The sequence below is a fragment of the Anomalospiza imberbis genome, chromosome 25, assembly GCF_031753505.1.
Source record: "Anomalospiza imberbis isolate Cuckoo-Finch-1a 21T00152 chromosome 25, ASM3175350v1, whole genome shotgun sequence".
NCBI lineage: Eukaryota > Metazoa > Chordata > Aves > Passeriformes > Viduidae > Anomalospiza > Anomalospiza imberbis.
This window is the reverse complement of record NC_089705.1, coordinates 3,852,603-3,869,716: the sequence shown is the minus strand read 5'-3', so window position 1 is coordinate 3,869,716 and position 17,114 is coordinate 3,852,603. Positions and strand designations below refer to the sequence as shown.

General features: G+C 68.1%; 1 protein-coding gene across 4 annotated transcripts; it reads left to right on the top strand.

Annotated features, from left to right (window-relative positions):
• Positions 1–274: 274 nt before the first annotated feature.
• Positions 275–16,461, top strand: MAP7D1 (MAP7 domain containing 1). 4 transcript variants are annotated; one of them, XM_068172831.1, is made up of 18 exons: positions 275–415; positions 6,947–7,606; positions 7,712–7,780; positions 9,251–9,414; positions 9,747–9,861; positions 11,587–11,697; positions 13,125–13,247; positions 13,372–13,514; positions 13,635–13,768; positions 13,859–14,208; positions 14,285–14,459; positions 14,525–14,684; positions 14,966–15,070; positions 15,193–15,246; positions 15,321–15,405; positions 15,488–15,605; positions 15,679–15,869; positions 15,943–16,461. In XM_068172831.1, exons 2-18 carry the CDS (start codon positions 6,964–6,966, stop codon positions 15,951–15,953), a joined length of 2,751 nt encoding a protein of 916 aa, XP_068028932.1. In that variant the 5' UTR covers positions 275–415; positions 6,947–6,963; the 3' UTR covers positions 15,954–16,461. The 4 variants fall into 4 exon arrangements, with proteins under 4 accessions (XP_068028932.1, XP_068028933.1, XP_068028930.1 ...); XM_068172829.1 differs by lacking the exon at positions 275–415 and adding an exon at positions 481–940; XM_068172830.1 differs by lacking the exon at positions 275–415 and adding an exon at positions 484–940 and having other exon boundaries at positions 15,348–15,405.
• Positions 16,462–17,114: the final 653 nt, after the last annotated feature.

Genomic DNA, 17,114 nt, shown 5'->3' with positions numbered 1-17,114 from the left:
GTGCTGCCCGCAGAAAACTAACTTTGTTCATCCACACACCCAGAGCCGGGCACTCTGCGGGATGCCTGGAGCAGGCTGGCCACGTGGTGGACAAGGACATGTCCCAGCCTCCTGGTGCCCCTGCAGAGCCTGGAGCCGTGTTCCTCCCACTGCTGGTGCTGCCCATTCGTCCCCTACCCTGGCTGTGCCGCTACATTCCCGTCCGAGCAGGGCCCAAAGGGGTTTCAGCCGTGAGCGGGGCGCGCTGCTCCTGCCCGGGGAGCGGGAGAGGCCTCTGTTGTCTGCCGGTTACCGGGGCAGGGGGGATGCGGGCGGGGGGAGCCCCGCGAGCGGAGGCGGCTGCTGGCGGTGACTAAGGCTCACGTGTGACGGGGAGCGGGGGAGCAGCAGCTCCAAGGCCTCTCGAACAGCTGAGGTGGGGCTCGGAAACGGGCAATCGGTGTCTTTTTGGGGTGCCTGAGGCTGGGGCAGCTGGTCCGGGTGGTGCTGGCTGCGCATCGCGGTGCTGCTCGGGGCGGGGCGTGTTTGCTGTGGAGCCAGCGTTTCGCGCGTAATCGGAGCATCGTCAAATGTGTGTGCGAGCCCCAAAATCTGGGAGAGCAGGGGCTGGAGGCGGGAGAGTGGCCGAGCAAAGCTGGGGGATGCTGAGCGCTGCGGGGACAGGCCCGAGGCGGGGGTGACGAGCGCGGGGTCCCAGCCGCGGCTGCGGGAGGAGCGGCGCCGGGTCGGAGCTGCGGGGCCGCGTCTGGAGCCGGGCGAGGCGGAGCATCCCCCGGCCGCTCCCCCCGGCCGGGGCCGCGGGGCCGGGGCGGGGAGCGCTGAGCGTCCTCCCCCGCGGGCCGGGGGGAGCGGGGCTGGGCCAGCCCCTGCGCCTGCCGCGCCATGGAGCGGAGCTGCGCCGGGCGGGAGCCGCAGCCCCGGCCCCAGCCCCAGCCCCTCGGTAAGGATCCGCGGCGGCAGCGGCGCCGGTACCGGCTCCGGGGAGCGCCCGGGCCCCCTCCCGCACCGCGGGGCCGCAGGGGGTCGGGGTGCGGGATGCGGCCGAGGGCTGCGGGATGCGGCCCGGGGGTGCGGGGTCTGCCGGGGGTGCGGGATGCGGCCCGCCGTGCCGGCGGAGATGCGGCGGCCGGGTCCGCGGAATGCGGGGAGCAGAGCGGGGCGGCGGCCCGGGGAGGCGGTGGACGAGCCGGGGGGGGGCGAGGGGGGGGAACGCACTGCCGGGGCCGGGGCGGATTCCCGGGAGGGACAAAGCCCGGGCACGGCCCTTCCATCTTGGGGAGGGCCGGAGCGGCCCCGGCCCCGCCGCCGTGGGGGGTGCAGCGGGACTGCCCTTGGGAAGCCCCGGGGGTGGCGGCGCCGGCGCCGCCCCGGCTCGTCCCCGCCGGCCGGCGGGCGATGCCCCCTGTGGGAGGCACCCGCTGCCCCCCGCCCGCCCGGGGCCGCCCCCTCCCCGCCGCGTGGACTCGTGGCTCGTCCCGGCAGGGCCGGTCCCGCTGCCCCGGGATGAACCGGGGAGGGCGGCGGCGGGGCCGCGCTCGGGGCCGGGGTTGGCGCTGCCTCTCGGGGCTCCAGCGCAGCGCTCGCTGTGACTAAGCAGAGCTCCGCGGAGCCGCTTCCCACCGCGGGAGGAAGAGGAGAGGCGGCTCCCCTCCCCCTCGGCCCCAGTGCTCCATCGCCCGGGCCCGCGGACAGGGAGGGATGGCTGCGGCTCCCGGCGATGCTGAAAACCGGCGGCTCCTGCACCAACCGGCCGCGGGTCCCGGCATCGCTGCCCGAACGACGCGTCCTGCGCCAGACATGTTGTCTGAGTCCCGCTCTCTGCCTCCGCCGCCTTCCTGCCCGCCGTGGCCTGCCCACTCGATGCTGTCGCGGCCCGGGGACCAGGGCTGGCTGCTCCCGGCCACCCTGGGCTCCCCGCACACCCTGTGGGTCATTGGCTGCTCTCCTGTGAGCACAGAATGGTGCTGAAGGAGCACGGGCGGTTTTGCACCGTGTCCTCCTTCAGGGACCATCCCTGACCTGTCCGGTGTGGGTGACCTGCATGTCGGGGCAGCCCGGGCTGCTTCCTGTCTTGCTGCCTAGAGTGGGTCGGAGCCACCATCAGGGAAGAGATTTCACTCAAGGGGCCGGGACCCACCATGTGTGGGGCAGCCAGTGGCACTGGAGGCCAGAAACTCGTGAAGGGCAGCCAGGGCAGGGTGTGACCTGCAGAGCTGCCCAGGTGGGCAGACGGATGCAGTGTACAGAGGGACGAGGACCAAGGCAGGGAGCAGGCAGAGGTTTGTCCTTAGCCAGGTTCCCCCAGCTTCTCCAGCCCTTCTCCCTTGGCACAGCAGAGAGGGAGGGCGAGCTGGTTGCCCGCCAGTGCCTGTGTTTGGGAGCTGCAGCTCGGGAGTTCTCCAGGCGCGGGAGCCGCTGCTGTGAAACCGTCAGAACAACGTGATGCGACGTGCAGAGTGGTGATGTGACAGTCCCGTGGTGCCATGTCCAAAATAGTTAGCACAGCTCTCGCTCCTTGGAGGGCTCTCTGCAGGGTCAGGCAGCCCCATAGGCAGCCTACTGGGAGTGGAGCTGGATCCTGCACGGCCCCAGCCCTGGTAGGTGCCACATCCGTGTTGTGAGGCACAGGACCTGTTTTTTGGGGGGTACTGACCTGCTCCCCAAGGGGCTGGATGCTGGCAGGTGCACAGCCCCATGCCCTGCCTTCCAGCCAGGTTTCTGTTTCCCAGCATGATGCTAGCAGACAGGTTTTCGGGAGCGCGCCTGGGCTGGCTGCCCTGGGCACTGGTGGCGCCACATGGGTCGCCCCAAGGACGAGGGCACCTCCTGTCGCCGCTGCCAGCGTGCCAGATGGATGGTGGGCAGGTGTTCCTGCCCCTGCCCTCGGGCTGTTTGGGGTTGCACTGTGACCACAGCCACAGTTTGCTGTGGGGGTGCTGGGGCCAGCAGCAGCTCCACCTCTTTCCTTCATGTGTGTTTTAAACCCTGGAAACCCCCTGGCTCTGGCCTTGCTCTCACCACAAGATCCCAAGTTCCCCTTGTTGCTCTCCAGCTCGGCATGACAGCGCCATGGGAGCTCAATGACCTCTGCTCTGGCCCAGGGGCTGGTGCAGTTCCCCCATGGCTGCCCCCCATAGCCCTATCCCGGAGGCTTGGCAGGACACGAGCCCTGGGAAAGGAGGCTGGATATGCCTGGCACCTGGTTGTGCCCTCTCAGGGGCCCTGCTGCCTGTCCCCTCCTGCCCTGCTCCAGCCTGTCCTGTCCCCGGAGGCCTGACCCCCGAAGCGGGGCTGTGGGCAGCGGTGGGGCACTGTGGCTGAAGCCCAGCCAGCTGCCAGCTGTGTTTCACTGGCTCCAAGGTGGCGGGGAGAGGAGCCAGCCATGGGTGACAGTGCCCGTGTGCCTGGGGACAGGCTGCAGGTGGCTGTCCCCATTGAGGACAGGGTATCATTGCTGATGGTGGTTGCCAAGGTGGCACTGGCCACCCCTAAGGCGGGGGCTGCTGGCATTGCCCATATCTCCCTGCCCAAGCATGTGAGCCAGCACTGAGCGTGTGTGTCAGTGCTGTGCCTGCAGGCGGGACGTGATGGGGACGTGTTGGGAATGTGCTGTGGACGTTCCAGGGATGTGTCAGGAGCACTTGCTCACTGTCCCTGTCATCCAGGTGTGAGGGTTGCTGCAGCTCAGGGGAATCCCAGGAGCTGGGTGGGACAGGGCAGGGCTCAGCCCCAAGGCACATCTGAGTGTTGAGGCAGGGGTGGGGTCAGGGGCAGCACTGGGGCTTGGAGCACCCCCAGGGCTTGGAGCATCCCGGTGCATCCCACAGTGCTCTGGTGGCCTCAGGCAGAGTGGACACCAGCACCCACAGAGCCATCCCTGCTCTGTGGCCATGCTGCCTTCCTGCTCTGCACCAGGACCTGCTGGCAGGGAGAGACCCAGTGACCCATCCCCATGAAGCTGCGATCAAGGCAGGGGAGGCAGCTGGGAACAGCTGCACCCAGGAGGGCCTGAGGGTGTATTGCACACATGAATGTCCCCATGGGCTGTGGGGAGCAGCCCTGCAGGGGCCACCAGTGGCTCTTTGGGCTGGCCTCAGGGTCTTGTCCTTGGCACAGCAGGGACTGCTGCAATGGCCGGGGTGGCTGGGCACTGTGACACCAGCACCTCTGGGTGGCTTTCCACTGCTCACCAATGACCTCCACTGCGCCATCAGCCCTGCTCTCTGGCTGATGCCCCCTGCCCCGCTGGGCGCTGCACGCTGGGCGCTGTGCTGTGGAGTGGGAACACAAGGGTACGGAGCTGAGGGGAGCTGAGGTGACATCGGGCGGGTGCCCCCCCGTTCTTTTGGGCAGTGCCCTGCAGGGACAGTTAACGAGGGCCGCTGGTCCGAGCAGCGCCCGCGGGCCTCGATGTGCTCTCGCTTCACGGCACCGGGGATCTGCCTGCGCCTGGCTGAGCATCCCTGGCCATGTGCCGGCCAAGGAACCGCGCTGCACCGGGCACTGCCGGGCTGGAGGTGCCGCTGGTGCTCGGTGGCACAGGCACCAGTGCCAAAGGGACCCATGCGAGGGGCAGGACGGGCTGGGTGATGCGGCGTCGAGGGCAGCACCTCACCCTGGGCACGGCGCCGTCCCGGTGCCATCAGCGGGGCCGGTGCCATGCGGGCTCGCCCGGGCTGGGTGCTGCAGGGCAGCCGTGCCTGCGTGTCTGGGGGGACGGGAGCTAATCCGTGTGGAATGCCCTGGCCGGGGGAGAGGGGACGCCCGCGCCGCCTGGGCGCAGGCAGCGTTGGGTTTCAGGGCAGCTGCCGTGCTGGAGCAGCGACAGGGACAGATGGCGGCAGGGCTGGCCCTGCCCCACCTTGGGGGTCTTGGCTGGGCCTGGAGGTCTTGGCCGTGCCCACAGCCCTGCCCTGGCCACAGGTGCTGTTGTCTCTCTGGCCAGTGGGGCACGGCAGATCCTGCCCAGGGCTCTGTGCCTGGCTGTTTGGGGAGGCAGGAGGCACCCACTGTCCCCTGCCGGTGGTCCCCACACGTCCAGGGCTCTCTGAGGTATTTCCATCAGCTCAGGGGATCAGCCTGGCCTTGATGCTTTCACTGGGCCCTGTGTGCAGCACTTGGCTGTGTCACCACAGTGGTGCCAGGGTCACCCCTCCCAGCTGGTACACACATAGTGACACTGCAGGTGCCATCCCGGGATCTGGCACCTGGGGGCTGCCAAGCCCTGCTGCCTGTGGTTGCCCATCGGAGGCAGCCCTGGGGGACAGAGCACGGGACCCCCCCGTCCCAGCCCCTCATCAGAGCGATGGCTGCCTCGCAGGGTGCAGCGCTGGGGACATGGGATGTGCAGGATCGGGGCCAGGGGATGGGCTGGCTTCCTGCAGCAGAAAATACCCGGAAAGTCTGCGGGGGGGCCGGGGCTGCCTGTGTCCCCACGGAGTCCAGGGTGGGGGAACCCTGCTGGCACAGTCCTGGCCTGGGGAGCTGCAGCAGCACCCCCGGCCCCTCTCTGGGGACCAGGGGACCTGGGGTGTGCCCATGCTGTCAGTGCAGGGGGCTGGCAATGCCTCTTTGGGTAGCCTGGGCTGACCTGGCTTGGAGCACTCCAGCGTGGGGTGGGTGAGGAGCTGTGGGATGGGTGAGGAGCCATGGGGCGGGTGAGGAGCTGTGGGATGGGTGAGGAGCCGTGGGGTGGATGAGGAGCCGTGAGGAGGAGCCGTGGGGTGGATGAGGAGCCGTGGGGTGGGTGAGGAGCTGTGGGATGGGTGAGGAGCTGCAGGATGGGTGAGGAGCCATGGGGCGGGTGAGGAGCTGTGGGATGGGTGAGGAGCCGTGGGGTGGACAAGGAGCCGTGAGGAGGAGCCGTGGGGTGGACGAGGAGCCGTGGGGTGGGTGAGGAGTGGCGCCGGCTGTGTTTGCAGAGCCCACACTTTGCCCCTCGCTGAGGGTTGTGGAGAGCTCTGCAAACACGGCTGAGCCGGCGTGTGACATCAGCCGGTGGTGAGTGCTGGTCGCTGGGGTTCTGCCATCCTCCCTGGAGCCAGGGGCTCACTCTGCAGTGGTGTCCGTGGGACTGGAGCCGTGTGTCCTGGGGTGGGTCTGGCATCATTCTGGCCAGGAGTGACAGTGCTGCTGCTGCGTGGGGGTTGGAGTTGGGATCCTGGCAAGTACTGAAGGGTTTGTTTGCCTAGGGCTGATAATGGGGGCCGGGGGAGTCACCACCACTGTTGGCACTGTGGACACTTCCGACATCACTTCTACAGAGGGCACGTGCCATGGCATTGCCAGGCGCTGGCACCGTGTCGGGCTGCGCTCAGCGCTCCCTCGGGGTGCCCAGCAGCCGTCCAGAACGGGGGAGATCCCCCGGGCTGCCCCACGGCCGGCCCCACGCGGGGAGGGGGCTCTGTCTGGCGGCCTCGCGTGCATTCCTGGGCCATGAGTTCATGGCTGCGGGTCCGTGGCGCGATGGGGGCCACGGGCTGTCGTGGTGACGTCAGGCCACGGCCCGCGCCCATCCTGCCTCCGGCTGCGCCGGCTGTGCCGCGGAAGCGCTCGACGTCCTCGTCCCCTCGGGGAGAGTGGCAGGGGAGTGTGTGGGTCCCGGTGCCCGTGGGGGGTCTCTGGCCCCGTGTCCCCCCACGGCAGGGCCAGGCGGCAGCTGCCAGGGGATGAAGGGCAGCTTTGTGGTGGCAGTGCCTGGTGGAGCCCGGCTGTCCCTCTGTGCATTGTGCGCCCAGCGCCTGGCACCCGCTGTGGGTGTCCCCCAGGATTGGGGCAGCAGCAGCAGGGCTGAGGTGGGGTCTCACTGCCCTCCCTGGCCTTGCTCCTGAGGGCTGTGTTTGGGGGGACAGGGCTGTCTCCCCCGAGAGCTGTATTTGGGGAGAATTGGTCTTCCACAGGCTTCCCCAGCTGAGTGACGTTGTGTTCTGCTCTGCCCCTCTTGCAGGGAAGCCACCATCCCCGATGGGAGACAGCATCCCCCCGCCCTCCGTGCCACCCCCTACGCCTGGGGGTGCCCTGCAGGGAGAGCGCAGCTTCCCCCAGCATGACCGACCCGGCCCTCCAGATATCATCCCCTCGGAAAAGACTATCCCACCCGTCCCTGCAGCCATCACCCCCTCTGAGAAGATCATCTCGCCCGTCCCTGCAGCCATGCCCCCCTCTCAGCAGCCCGTGTGCCCCCCGGCCGTGATGCCCCCCTCTGAGAGCAGCCCCCTGCAGCGTGACCGACCCGGCCCTCCAGCCGTGGCAGTGCCAGGACAGCCCGTGTCCCCCAGCCCTGCGACTGTGGTCCCCTCAGCACAGAGTGTTCCCCCCCGGGGCGACCAGTTCCCCCCCGGACCCCCCAAGCTGCCAGGGATGGAGCACCCCGAAGAAGAGGCATTGCCCCACACCGCTGGCCAGCCCGTCCCCGTCCACGCTGCTGCTCCTTGCTCCACGGAGATGCTGCCCCACGGGAGCCAGCCCCCAGCCCCAGCTGCCACTGAAGGGGCCCCTCCTGATGCCAAGAGCTCCCTGGGTGCCACAGCCGGGCCCTCAAAGGACGTGAGCCCCCGGAGCAGCCGCCCTTCACCTTCTCCTGCTGCCAGCCCCCGGCCCAAGCAAGGTGGGTGCCAGGAGGTTGCGGTGCTCCAGTGATGCTGCACCCTGGGGGCACCAATCGATGCCTGGTGGGGCTGGGCACCACCCTGACGGTGTTTTCCCTCTGCAGATGCCCAGAAGGCTCAGGCAAGGCACAAGCAGGCGAAGGAACGGCGCGAGGAACGGGCCAAGTACCTGGGTATGGGGCTGGGAGGGAAAGTGGATGTGGGGAGGCAGGGGCTAAGGAGCTTTGCTGGGTCATGGGCAATCCCATTAGCTCTGGTAAGCTGAGCTTGGGTGGGAACTGCAGTGCTGGCAGCTCTGCCTGCCAGGCACACCACTGATTCCCCGGCACATCGCTGACCCCCAGGCACACTGCTGACCCCCAGGCACACTGCTGACCCCCAGGCACACTGCTGACCCCCGGACACACTGCTGACCCCTCAGCACACAACTGACCCCCAGGCACACCACTGACCCCCAGGCACACCACTGACCCCTGGGCACACTGCTGACCTCTGGGCACACTGCTGACCCCCCAGCACACCACTGACCCCTGGGCACACTGCTGACCCCCAGGCACACTGCTGACCCCCGGGCACACTGCTGACCCCCAGGCACACCACTGACCCCTGGGCACACTGCTGACTCCCAACACACTGCTGACCCCCGGGCACACCACTGACCCCTGGGCACACCACTGACCCCTGGGCACACTGCTGACCCCTGGGCACACTGCTGACCCCCCAGCACACCACTGACCCCCGGGCACACTGCTGACCCCCCAGCACACCACTGACCCCTGGGCACACTGCTGACTCCCAGGCACACCACTGACCCCTGGGCACACCGCTGACCCCCGGGCACACTGCTGACCCCCGGGCACACCACTGACCCCCGGGCACACTGCTGACCCCCAGGCACACCACTGACCCCTGGGCACACCACTGACCCCTGGGCACACTGCTGACCCCTGGGCACACCACTGACCCCTGGGCACACCACTGACCCCTGGGCACACTGCTGACCCCCAGGCACACTGCTGACCCCCCAGCACACCACTGACCCCTGGGCACACTGCTGACCCCCAGGCACACTGCTGACCCCCAGGCACACTGCTGACCCCCCAGCACACCACTGACCCCTGGGCACACTGCTGACCCCCGGGCACACTGCTGACCCCCAGGCATGCAGCTGACCCCCCAGCACACCACTGACCCCTGGGCACACCACTGACCCCCAGGCACGCAGCTGACCCCCCAGCACACACTTTTGCTCCCTGCTTTGGATATTCCCCGGGTCTGTGCAGGTGCCACCAGCGCTGGTACCCAGCTCTACCGTGTGCAGCCCCAGGCAGCCCCACAGTGGCTCGGGGCAGCGGGCGAGCAGGGCCCCTGTGCTGATCATGGGGCCTCCTTGTCCCCGCGCTCTTTCCACCCTCATTCCCCCATTGTTCGCCGCGCAGCTCGGCGGGCTCCCGGCGGGCTGCCGGCCTTCCTTTTGTCCTGGCCCAAACCCCTCCCTCGCCGGCCGGCCGCGATGCTGCCTGCCCCGCAAGCCCGGCCGCGTGCCCCGGCCCCGTTGCCCCACGCCACCGGCATGGGCACGCGGTCCCACCACGGGGCTGCCCGGGGCTGTGCCGCCGGTGCGACCCCGCTGCCCCCCACAGCTGCCAAGCGGGTGCTGTGGCTGGAGAAGGAGGAGAAGGCCCGGCTGCTGCGGGAGAAGCAGCTGGAGGAGCGGCGCAAGCGGCTGGAGGAGCAGCGGCTGCGGGCGGAGAAGCGCCGGGCGGTCCTGGAGGAGCGGCAGAGACAGAAGCTGGAGAAGAATAAGGTGGGGATGGGGATGGGTATCATGGGTGCGGTGGACAGGGGGCTGGGGTGACACGTGGGATGCAATCCCTGAGGAGTTCTCATGGCTCCAGCAGCCCTTCAGCAGATGTTTCATGAGCCTTTTGGGAGCTGCCCACTGTACCCATCCTCTGCTGCCCCTCCTTCCTGGTGCAGAGCCTGCGCTGTGCCCAGCTTCTTGGCACGTGTGCCCTGGCCAGGGCAGGCATCACTGTCCTGTCTCCCTCCAAGCACCTCCATCGCTGGGAGGATCTGGCTGGCCCCAGCCCCACTCTCTCAGCCGCTGGGCTCAGCCTGTCCCTCTCCCTCGGGCAGGAGCGCTATGAGGCAGCAATCCAGCGGTCGGTCAAGAAGACGTGGGCAGAGATCCGGCAGCAGCGGTGGTCCTGGGCTGGAGCCCTGCACCACGGCTCCCCGGCACACAAGGATGGTGAGTGCCGGGCTGGGCACAGGTGTCTTGGGACCCTGTGGCTCTGACAGCGGTGGGGGCAGCTGGGCATCTCTCTGCCAGCCCTCAAATCCAGCTCAGCCCCACTTGGTGGGTCAGGCTGCCATCACTCTGGGCTGTGCTGGGGACTGATGGGGTCCGGTGGCTGTTCTCTGCTCCTGTGGGGCTGGGTGTAAGCTGGAGGCTGTGTGTCACAGTCCCTGTTCCACTCACAGCCCTGGCTGCCTCAGCATGCCATGACCTCACTGCCAGGTCTCCAGCAACTGTGAAGAGCCCCTGGCCCCAGGGGCTGTGGGGCTGCACGAGGCCTCTGTGAGCTCTGGTTGGGGTCTGTGCTGCGGCGTGTCCCCTTGTCCCCCAGCTGGGTGGGGGCAGTGCTGGCCCCTCCAGGTCCAGTATGGAGGTGACCGTGGCTGTATGTGTGGCTGCAGGAGCTAATCCTGCTCCATGGGGGCTTCTTGAGAACACCCTGCACAATTCAACACTTGGACATGTGGAGGTCTCCACTGTCCCCTGACTGCTGTGCTGTGCTGGCAGGTGCCAGCACTGTGTGGCATGGATGGTGACGTAGAGGAGAGTACAGTGTCCCTGGGAACTCTCTGGCCTTCACGTGCCATGGGGCAGCTGTGGTGGCCCTGGCTGTACCGGGCCAGGCTGTGTACAGGTGTTGTGTTCCTGGCCGTACCTGGCCAGGCTGTGTACAGGTGTAGTGTGCCAGGTTGTGCGTACTGGCACCGTGTGCCCAGTGCCGTGTGTGCTCAGGTGTTGCGTGCCCAGCTCTACCTGGCTGGGCTGTGTGTACAGGCTCCACGTTCTGGGTACGCCTGTCTCGGTGCCGTGTGTGCCACTGTGGCTCATGGCACACTCGGGGTGTCTGTGGTGCAGCACCTGGCAGGGTCTGGCAAGGGGACACCTTCCCCTGCCACTTCCCATCGGGATGTGCTGCTGGAGCTGCTGCCAGCTGTCTCTCACCAATCTCCTGCCTCCACCGGCCCTGAGCTTCCCTGGCGGTTTTGTCCAGAGGAGCCCAGGCAGGGTGAGGAGTGAGGAGATCCCAGCTACCTGTGGAGGTGCTGCCAGCCACCAGCACTGTCCTGGCAGTGCCGTAGTGACCCAGCAACGGTGTGATGTTGTCTTGTGTCTGTCTGGACCTGCTGCCCTCACTGTGCTCCCCCAGGGTGGATGCTCGCCTGGTGCTGCCGAGGTCCCCGGCCACCTGCTCCTGATTCCCAGGACTGTGTTTGGGAAAATTGTTGTAGCGGGGCCTGGGAGCTGCCCTGGCTCTCTGAGGATGAGATCCCTGCATGATCCCAGCATGACCCTGCAGGGTTCAGACACTGTCACACTGAATGCCAGTGCTGTGTATCGTGTCCCCAGACACCAGTATCTCCTCTGGCCCCACTCTGTGCCGTGTCACTGGATTCCAGCATCTCCTGTCCCACTCTGTGTCGTGTCCCCAGACTCCAGCATCTCCTGTTGCATTCTGTGTTGTGTCCCTGGATTCCAGCATCTCCTGCCCCACTCTGTACCATGTCCCTGGATTCTAGCATCTCCTCCTCCATTCTGTGCTGTGTCCCTGGACTCCAGCATCTCCCCTGGTCGTTCCACTTCTGCCCCAGTGCCCTGGCACAGCCGTGCATGCTGCATGTGGGGGGCCTGGCCCCGGCCCCGGGACCTTAATGCCCTTGTGTCTTTTCCCTCCTCCAGGTGCGAGCCGGTGCTCGGTGTCCGCTGTAAACCTCCCCAAACACGTCGACTCTATAATCAACAAGCGGCTCTCCAAATCCTCCGCCACCCTCTGGAACTCTCCCAGTAGAAGTAAGAGCCCTTTGCGTTTGCCCCAGCGCAGGGGGCACAGCCAGGCCCCTGCCCAGTGCTGGGGACCCCCAATGCCAGGGTCCCCCATCCCCAGGTGCCCGCGGAGAGAGGAGAAGCCGTTTGCTGTTTGGGGGAGGAGGCTGGAACCGGCCGGTGGCTCCTCGAGGCTGTGTGGGCTGGGAGGAGAAGGAAGAGGAGGAGGAGGAGGAATGGCTGTGTGGCGGCAGCCCCATGGGACGCTGGTACAGGGATGGGAGCCTGGCTCCCTGCCCCAGGGCAGCTCCGGTGGGTGCTGGTGCAGCCACAGAGGGGCTGCCTGTTGCCGGCCCTCCTGGGGCTGGGCACAGTGCCAGTGCCCCCGCAGGCTCCTGGGGCTGGGTGCCACAGAGCTCTGTGGCCGTGGTGCTGCAAGGTCATTCTGGCCCTGGGAGTGCTGCCCAGGGCTGCAGTCATGCCAGAGGGATGTGTCCAACACAGGGATGTGTCCAGTGCCGGGGCTGCTGTTGTGTTTCGGGGTTGCCTGGCGATGGGCTCCTTCCCGGATGGGTATAAATAGCCAGAGCAGCTGACGCTGGTGGCTGTGGTGACGCAGGCAGCTCCCAGCACCCTGTGCTGGGGCTCAGCCCAGGGATGGGCTCCTGGGGGCTGTCAGCACTGCCCGGGTGAGAGCAGCATCTCCCTGGGCCCGTGCCAGACCTGCCACCCTGTCCCCCTGCAGCACCCATGGCTCTGTCTCTCCCCTCCCGGCAGCCGGTGCTGCCCCTGGCCTGACGCCCAGTGGAGAGGGGCAGAGGGGCCCTGTCTCCACGGGTGGTTCCCATGCGCCGCGGGGTGTGTGGTGACATGTGCTGCAGGGCAGCCAGTGGCAGCTTGGTGCCCAGCTGAGCCAGCGGTGTGGTCAGGCATTGCCGTTCTGTGAGTGCTGTAATCCTGGCCTGGCTCCTGGGGCACGCTTGGTGATTCAGCACAGCTCCCATGGGATGAGGGCACACTGTGGTGTCCCCCAGGCAGCTGGCACGTGCCAGGGCCTTGGTCAGACAGGGCAGGGGCACAGAAGGGTGCCATTGCTGGGCACAAGGAGAGGTCAGAGTTGGGGGGCTGCTGTCACCAGGATGGCACCCGGTGCCACTGGTACATGGTGACTGCGGTGTCCACAGGACACGAGGGCGGGCACCATTGTCGTCATGCCACAGCGCCGTCCACAGGCACCCAGCCGCCCACCCATGGGCATGGCCCTTCATCCTGCTCAGCTGTGTGGGGCCGTGGGGACCCCTCCCCAGCACGGCCAAGCTCTGGGCACTCCTGGAACTGTGCATGCGCCGTGGTATTGCTGCAGACACACGGCTGCTCCCTCGCAGCGGCGGATGTGAGGGCAGGACTGGAGTCTGGAGGTTTGTGCTGCACTAATGGCCCCTCTTCCTCCCCAGACCGGAGCTTGCAGCTGAGCCCATGGGAGAGCAGCATCGTGGACCGGCTGATGACACCCACCCTGTCCTTCCTTGCACGCAGCCGGAGCGCCGTGACCCTGGCTGGGAATGGCAAGGAGCAGGGTGAGCCCCCAGGGGGTCAGGGACACATGGGTCCTGGCACAGGCAGGGAACCAGGATAAGAGAGCCTGGAGTCAGTGGGCAGCTGGTGTTGGCTCCATCCTGACCGTAGTCACTCCTCCCCCAGTGCCCGTGTGTCCCCGCTCAGCCTCTGCCAGCCCCCTCAGCCCCTGCCACAACCACCGCCTGCCGCACCGCTGCTGGGAGCGCCGGAAGGCGGCCGCCGCCAGCCCTGATGTGACGCCGCGCCGCAGGACCGAGCCCTCGCCCGTGAGTGCCACCTCCCACAGGGACCCCGGGTGCCAGGGCAGCTGTGGGGCACGGTGTGGCTTCCAGCCATGCCCAGCACCCAACGCTGACACCATCCCTGTCTGTCCTTGGCCGGAGCAGAAGAAGAAGGAGAAGAAGGAGAAGGATCGGGAGAATGCCAAGGAGCGCAGCGCCCTGTCCCGTGAGCGCAGCCTCAGGAAGCGGCAGTCGCTGCCGGCGGCACAGCCCCGGCTCCTGCCTGCGGCTGACAGCAGGTCGGGACCCCCACCCTGAGGCTTCCCAGCCCCTGACCCCACCGCGGGCTGCCCCAGCCCCACTAACATGGTCTCTTGCTCTGTTTGCAGTCCTGGCCCCAGGAACCGTCCCTCATCCCCTGCTGCCCCCAAGAACCGTCCTTCATCCCCTGCCACCCCCAAGAACCGTCCCTCATCCCCTGCCACTCCCAAGAACCGTCCCTCGTCCCCTGCCACCCCCAAGGCCCGCCCGGCGTCCCCCAGCCCGGCCCTCAGCTCTCCCCACAAGCCGCCCCTGCCTCGAAGCACCCATTCCTCCCCCAAGGTGCGGGCCAGGGCTCGGGAGGAGCGGGGGGAGCAGGAGGGCCAGGCGAAGGCACGGGAGAGGAAGGAGGAGGAGCGGGGTCCGGCACCCCCAGCCCTTCCCGAGCCCCCCAAGGTGCCTGCAGAGCCGACAGCAGGTGGGTACAGTGTCGGCGGGGAAGCTGCAGGGCTGGGAGAAGCCAGAGCAGCCCTGACGCTGCCTGCCTCCCCCAGGTCCCCCAGTCCCTGCAGCCCCTGGCCCTGTGCCGGCCAGTCCCCCAGCCAGACCCCCCGCCGGCACCACGGACCGGGAGGAGGCTGCCCGGCTGTTGGCGGAGAAGCGACGCCAGGCCCGGGAGCAGCGGGAGCGGGAGGAGCGGGAGCGCCGGGAGCAGGAGGAGCAGGAGAGGTGGGTGTTGTCCCCTTGGCCCCCAGCCCCGGCCTCCTGCCGTGCTAAGAGCCCCCTCCCCGCAGGCGGGCGCAGGAGGAGCGGGCGCAGCGGGCGGCCGAGGAGCAGAGCCGGCGGGAGGCCCTGGCACGGCAGCGGGAGGAGGAGCGGCGGCTGCAGGAGGAACGAGAGGCCCAGGAGAGAGCCCGGGCTGAGCGAGAGGAGGTGGAGCGGCTGCAGAGACAGGTTGGGGTGACAAGAGTGTGGGGGAAAGGGGCTGCAGGAGGTGGGGGACAAAGGCGGGGATGGAGGAGGAAGGCGCGGATGTTCTCCTGTGATTCACTCTCCATTGGGGGGAAGGGGTGAGAACCAGCCCAGCCCCTCCAGGACCAGGGTGGCAGGAGGGAACGTGCCAGGGCTGTGCTGAGCTGTCCAGACAGCACATCCCCACAACCCCTGCCCTGGTCCCTGCCCCGTCCCTTTCGCCCCTGTCACATCTCATCCCCTCCTGCCCTGCTGTGGCACAGAAGGAAGAGGCTGAGGCGAGGGCGCGCGAAGAGGCTGAGCGGCAGCGCCTGGAGCGGGAGAAGCACTTCCAGCGTGAGGAGCAGGAGCGGCTGGAGAGGAAGAAGGTGAGGGTGGGGGGCATCTCCAGGCATGGGGCACGGCAGGTTTTTCCCTGGAAAGGATCCTGCCTGGCACCAGGGCAGGTCCGGGTGGCTGGGGCCGTGTGTGAGTCCCTGTGTGACTGCAGCGCCTGGAGGAGATCATGAAGAGGACGCGCAAGTCGGACACGGCAGACACCAAGGTGGGAACCTGTCCTCTGTCCTGGGGCACTGGGGACTTGGGCACTCGACAGAGCCCTCCTGCCCCTGCCTGCAGACCCTCACAGCTCTCCTGTCCCTGCAGAAGAAGGACGACAAGAAGGTGGTGAACGGGAAAGCAGCCGAGCAGGAAGATGTCCCAGGTGTGTGGGCACCCCGGGCCAGCTTCCCCCAGCCACGCTCTGGCCCCAGCCATGGCTGAGCCAGGTTCTGCCATGTCCTCAGGCCGCGAGAAGCACCTGGGGCCAATCCCGAAGGCAGAGGAGCTCCCAGAGACGGAGACCCCAAGCGCAGGGACGCCGGGGGGAACAAAGGGCTTGGTGGGCGAGGGGCTGCAGCCAAGGTGAGCCCGGGGACACCGGGGGGAAGCCGGGGGTGGCGTGGCCGGGGCTGAACCCGGCCCTCCCATCCCGCAGCTCCAAGGAGGCGGCAGCCCTGGTGAACGGCGTGCAGCCCGGCAAGCACGAGAACGGCTTCTCGGGCACCGAGGGCTCCAAGGAGCTGCGGGATCTCTCCCACCACGGTGGTAGCCCCGGCAGCATCATTCCCTTCGGCGACAAGGAGCCCTTCCTCAAGCAGGCCGTGGTGAAGCCCCCGCAGGTGACAGGTGAGCAGCCGGAGGGGTGTGGGGGGACGGCGCTGCGAGCACCCCAGGCTCACAGCGCTCTCCCCGCCCGCAGAGGTGCTGTGAGGGCCTGGCCGATGTTCCCAGGGGCCACTGCCCACGCCCTGACCCCGGCGGCCCACGCAGACCTGTAGCTGTCGTCAGAACACGACCCTCGCTGCTCCTCCCGGGCGCCCGGGGGCTGCAGGGCCCCGGCGAGGACGCCTGGCTTCTCTCTTTGTTCTCGTTTTTATTTCGTTTTGTTGGGTTTTTTTTTAATTTTAAATATGCACCTTATCAGACTGACAGCCCACCCTCGCAGCCCGCCGGAGCCGCCTCAGACGTGTGGTGTAATGATGTAGTTATTTAACTCGCTGGGTACAACGTCTGTGAATACTGTAAATAGAGCCGGCCGGGCGTGGGGATGCTCTGGGGGGCACGGGGGGGCCGTGTCACAGCTCCCGGTCCCCACGATCCCCCGCATGTCCGTGTGTCCAGTGTCCCCGGGCCCGGCCGGCGCCACGCTGCTCTGTGCCCTTGTGACAGTGTTATGCATCCAGACAACCTTTGACAACAATTAAAAGTGGACAATGCCCGCGGCGTGCCTCTCTGTGTCCGGGGAGGGGACTCGGTGGGTCCGTGCCCGTGCTTCGGTGCTCCGCTGGGCAGGGCAGGACCGGGCTGGGCAGGGCAGGGCAGGACCGGGCGGGACAGGGCAGGACCGGGCTGGGCAGGACCGGGCTGGGCAGGGCAGGACCGGGCCGGGCTGGGCAGGACCGGGCTGGGCAGGGCCGGGCTGGGCAGGGCAGGGCAGGACCGGGCTGGGCAGGGCCGGGCTGGGCAGGACCGGGCTGGGCAGGGCAGGACCGGGCCGGGCAGGGCAGGACCGGGCCGGGCAGGACAGGACCGGGCTGGGCAGAACCGGGCTGGGCAGAACCGGGCTGGGCACTCTCCTGGCCCCCACAGCAGCGGGGCAGGTTCGCCCCCGTGCCCGGATTTGCCCCCGGAGTCCCCAGCGCTGCCCGCTCCATCATCTCCGTCCCGGCGATGGGGGGAAACCTCATCCCGGCGGCCCCACCCGCAAGCAGGGCCCAGTCCCAGGGCTGCCCCTTCTCTCCCGGGCCCTCAGGAGCCGCACGTGGGACAAACCGGGAGGGTTACATTAGGGCTAGATGGGACTGGGCCCGCAAGCAAGGCCCCTTCGGCGAGGGCCGCGCCGCGCCCTGGCCGCCCGCACGGCGGAGGAGG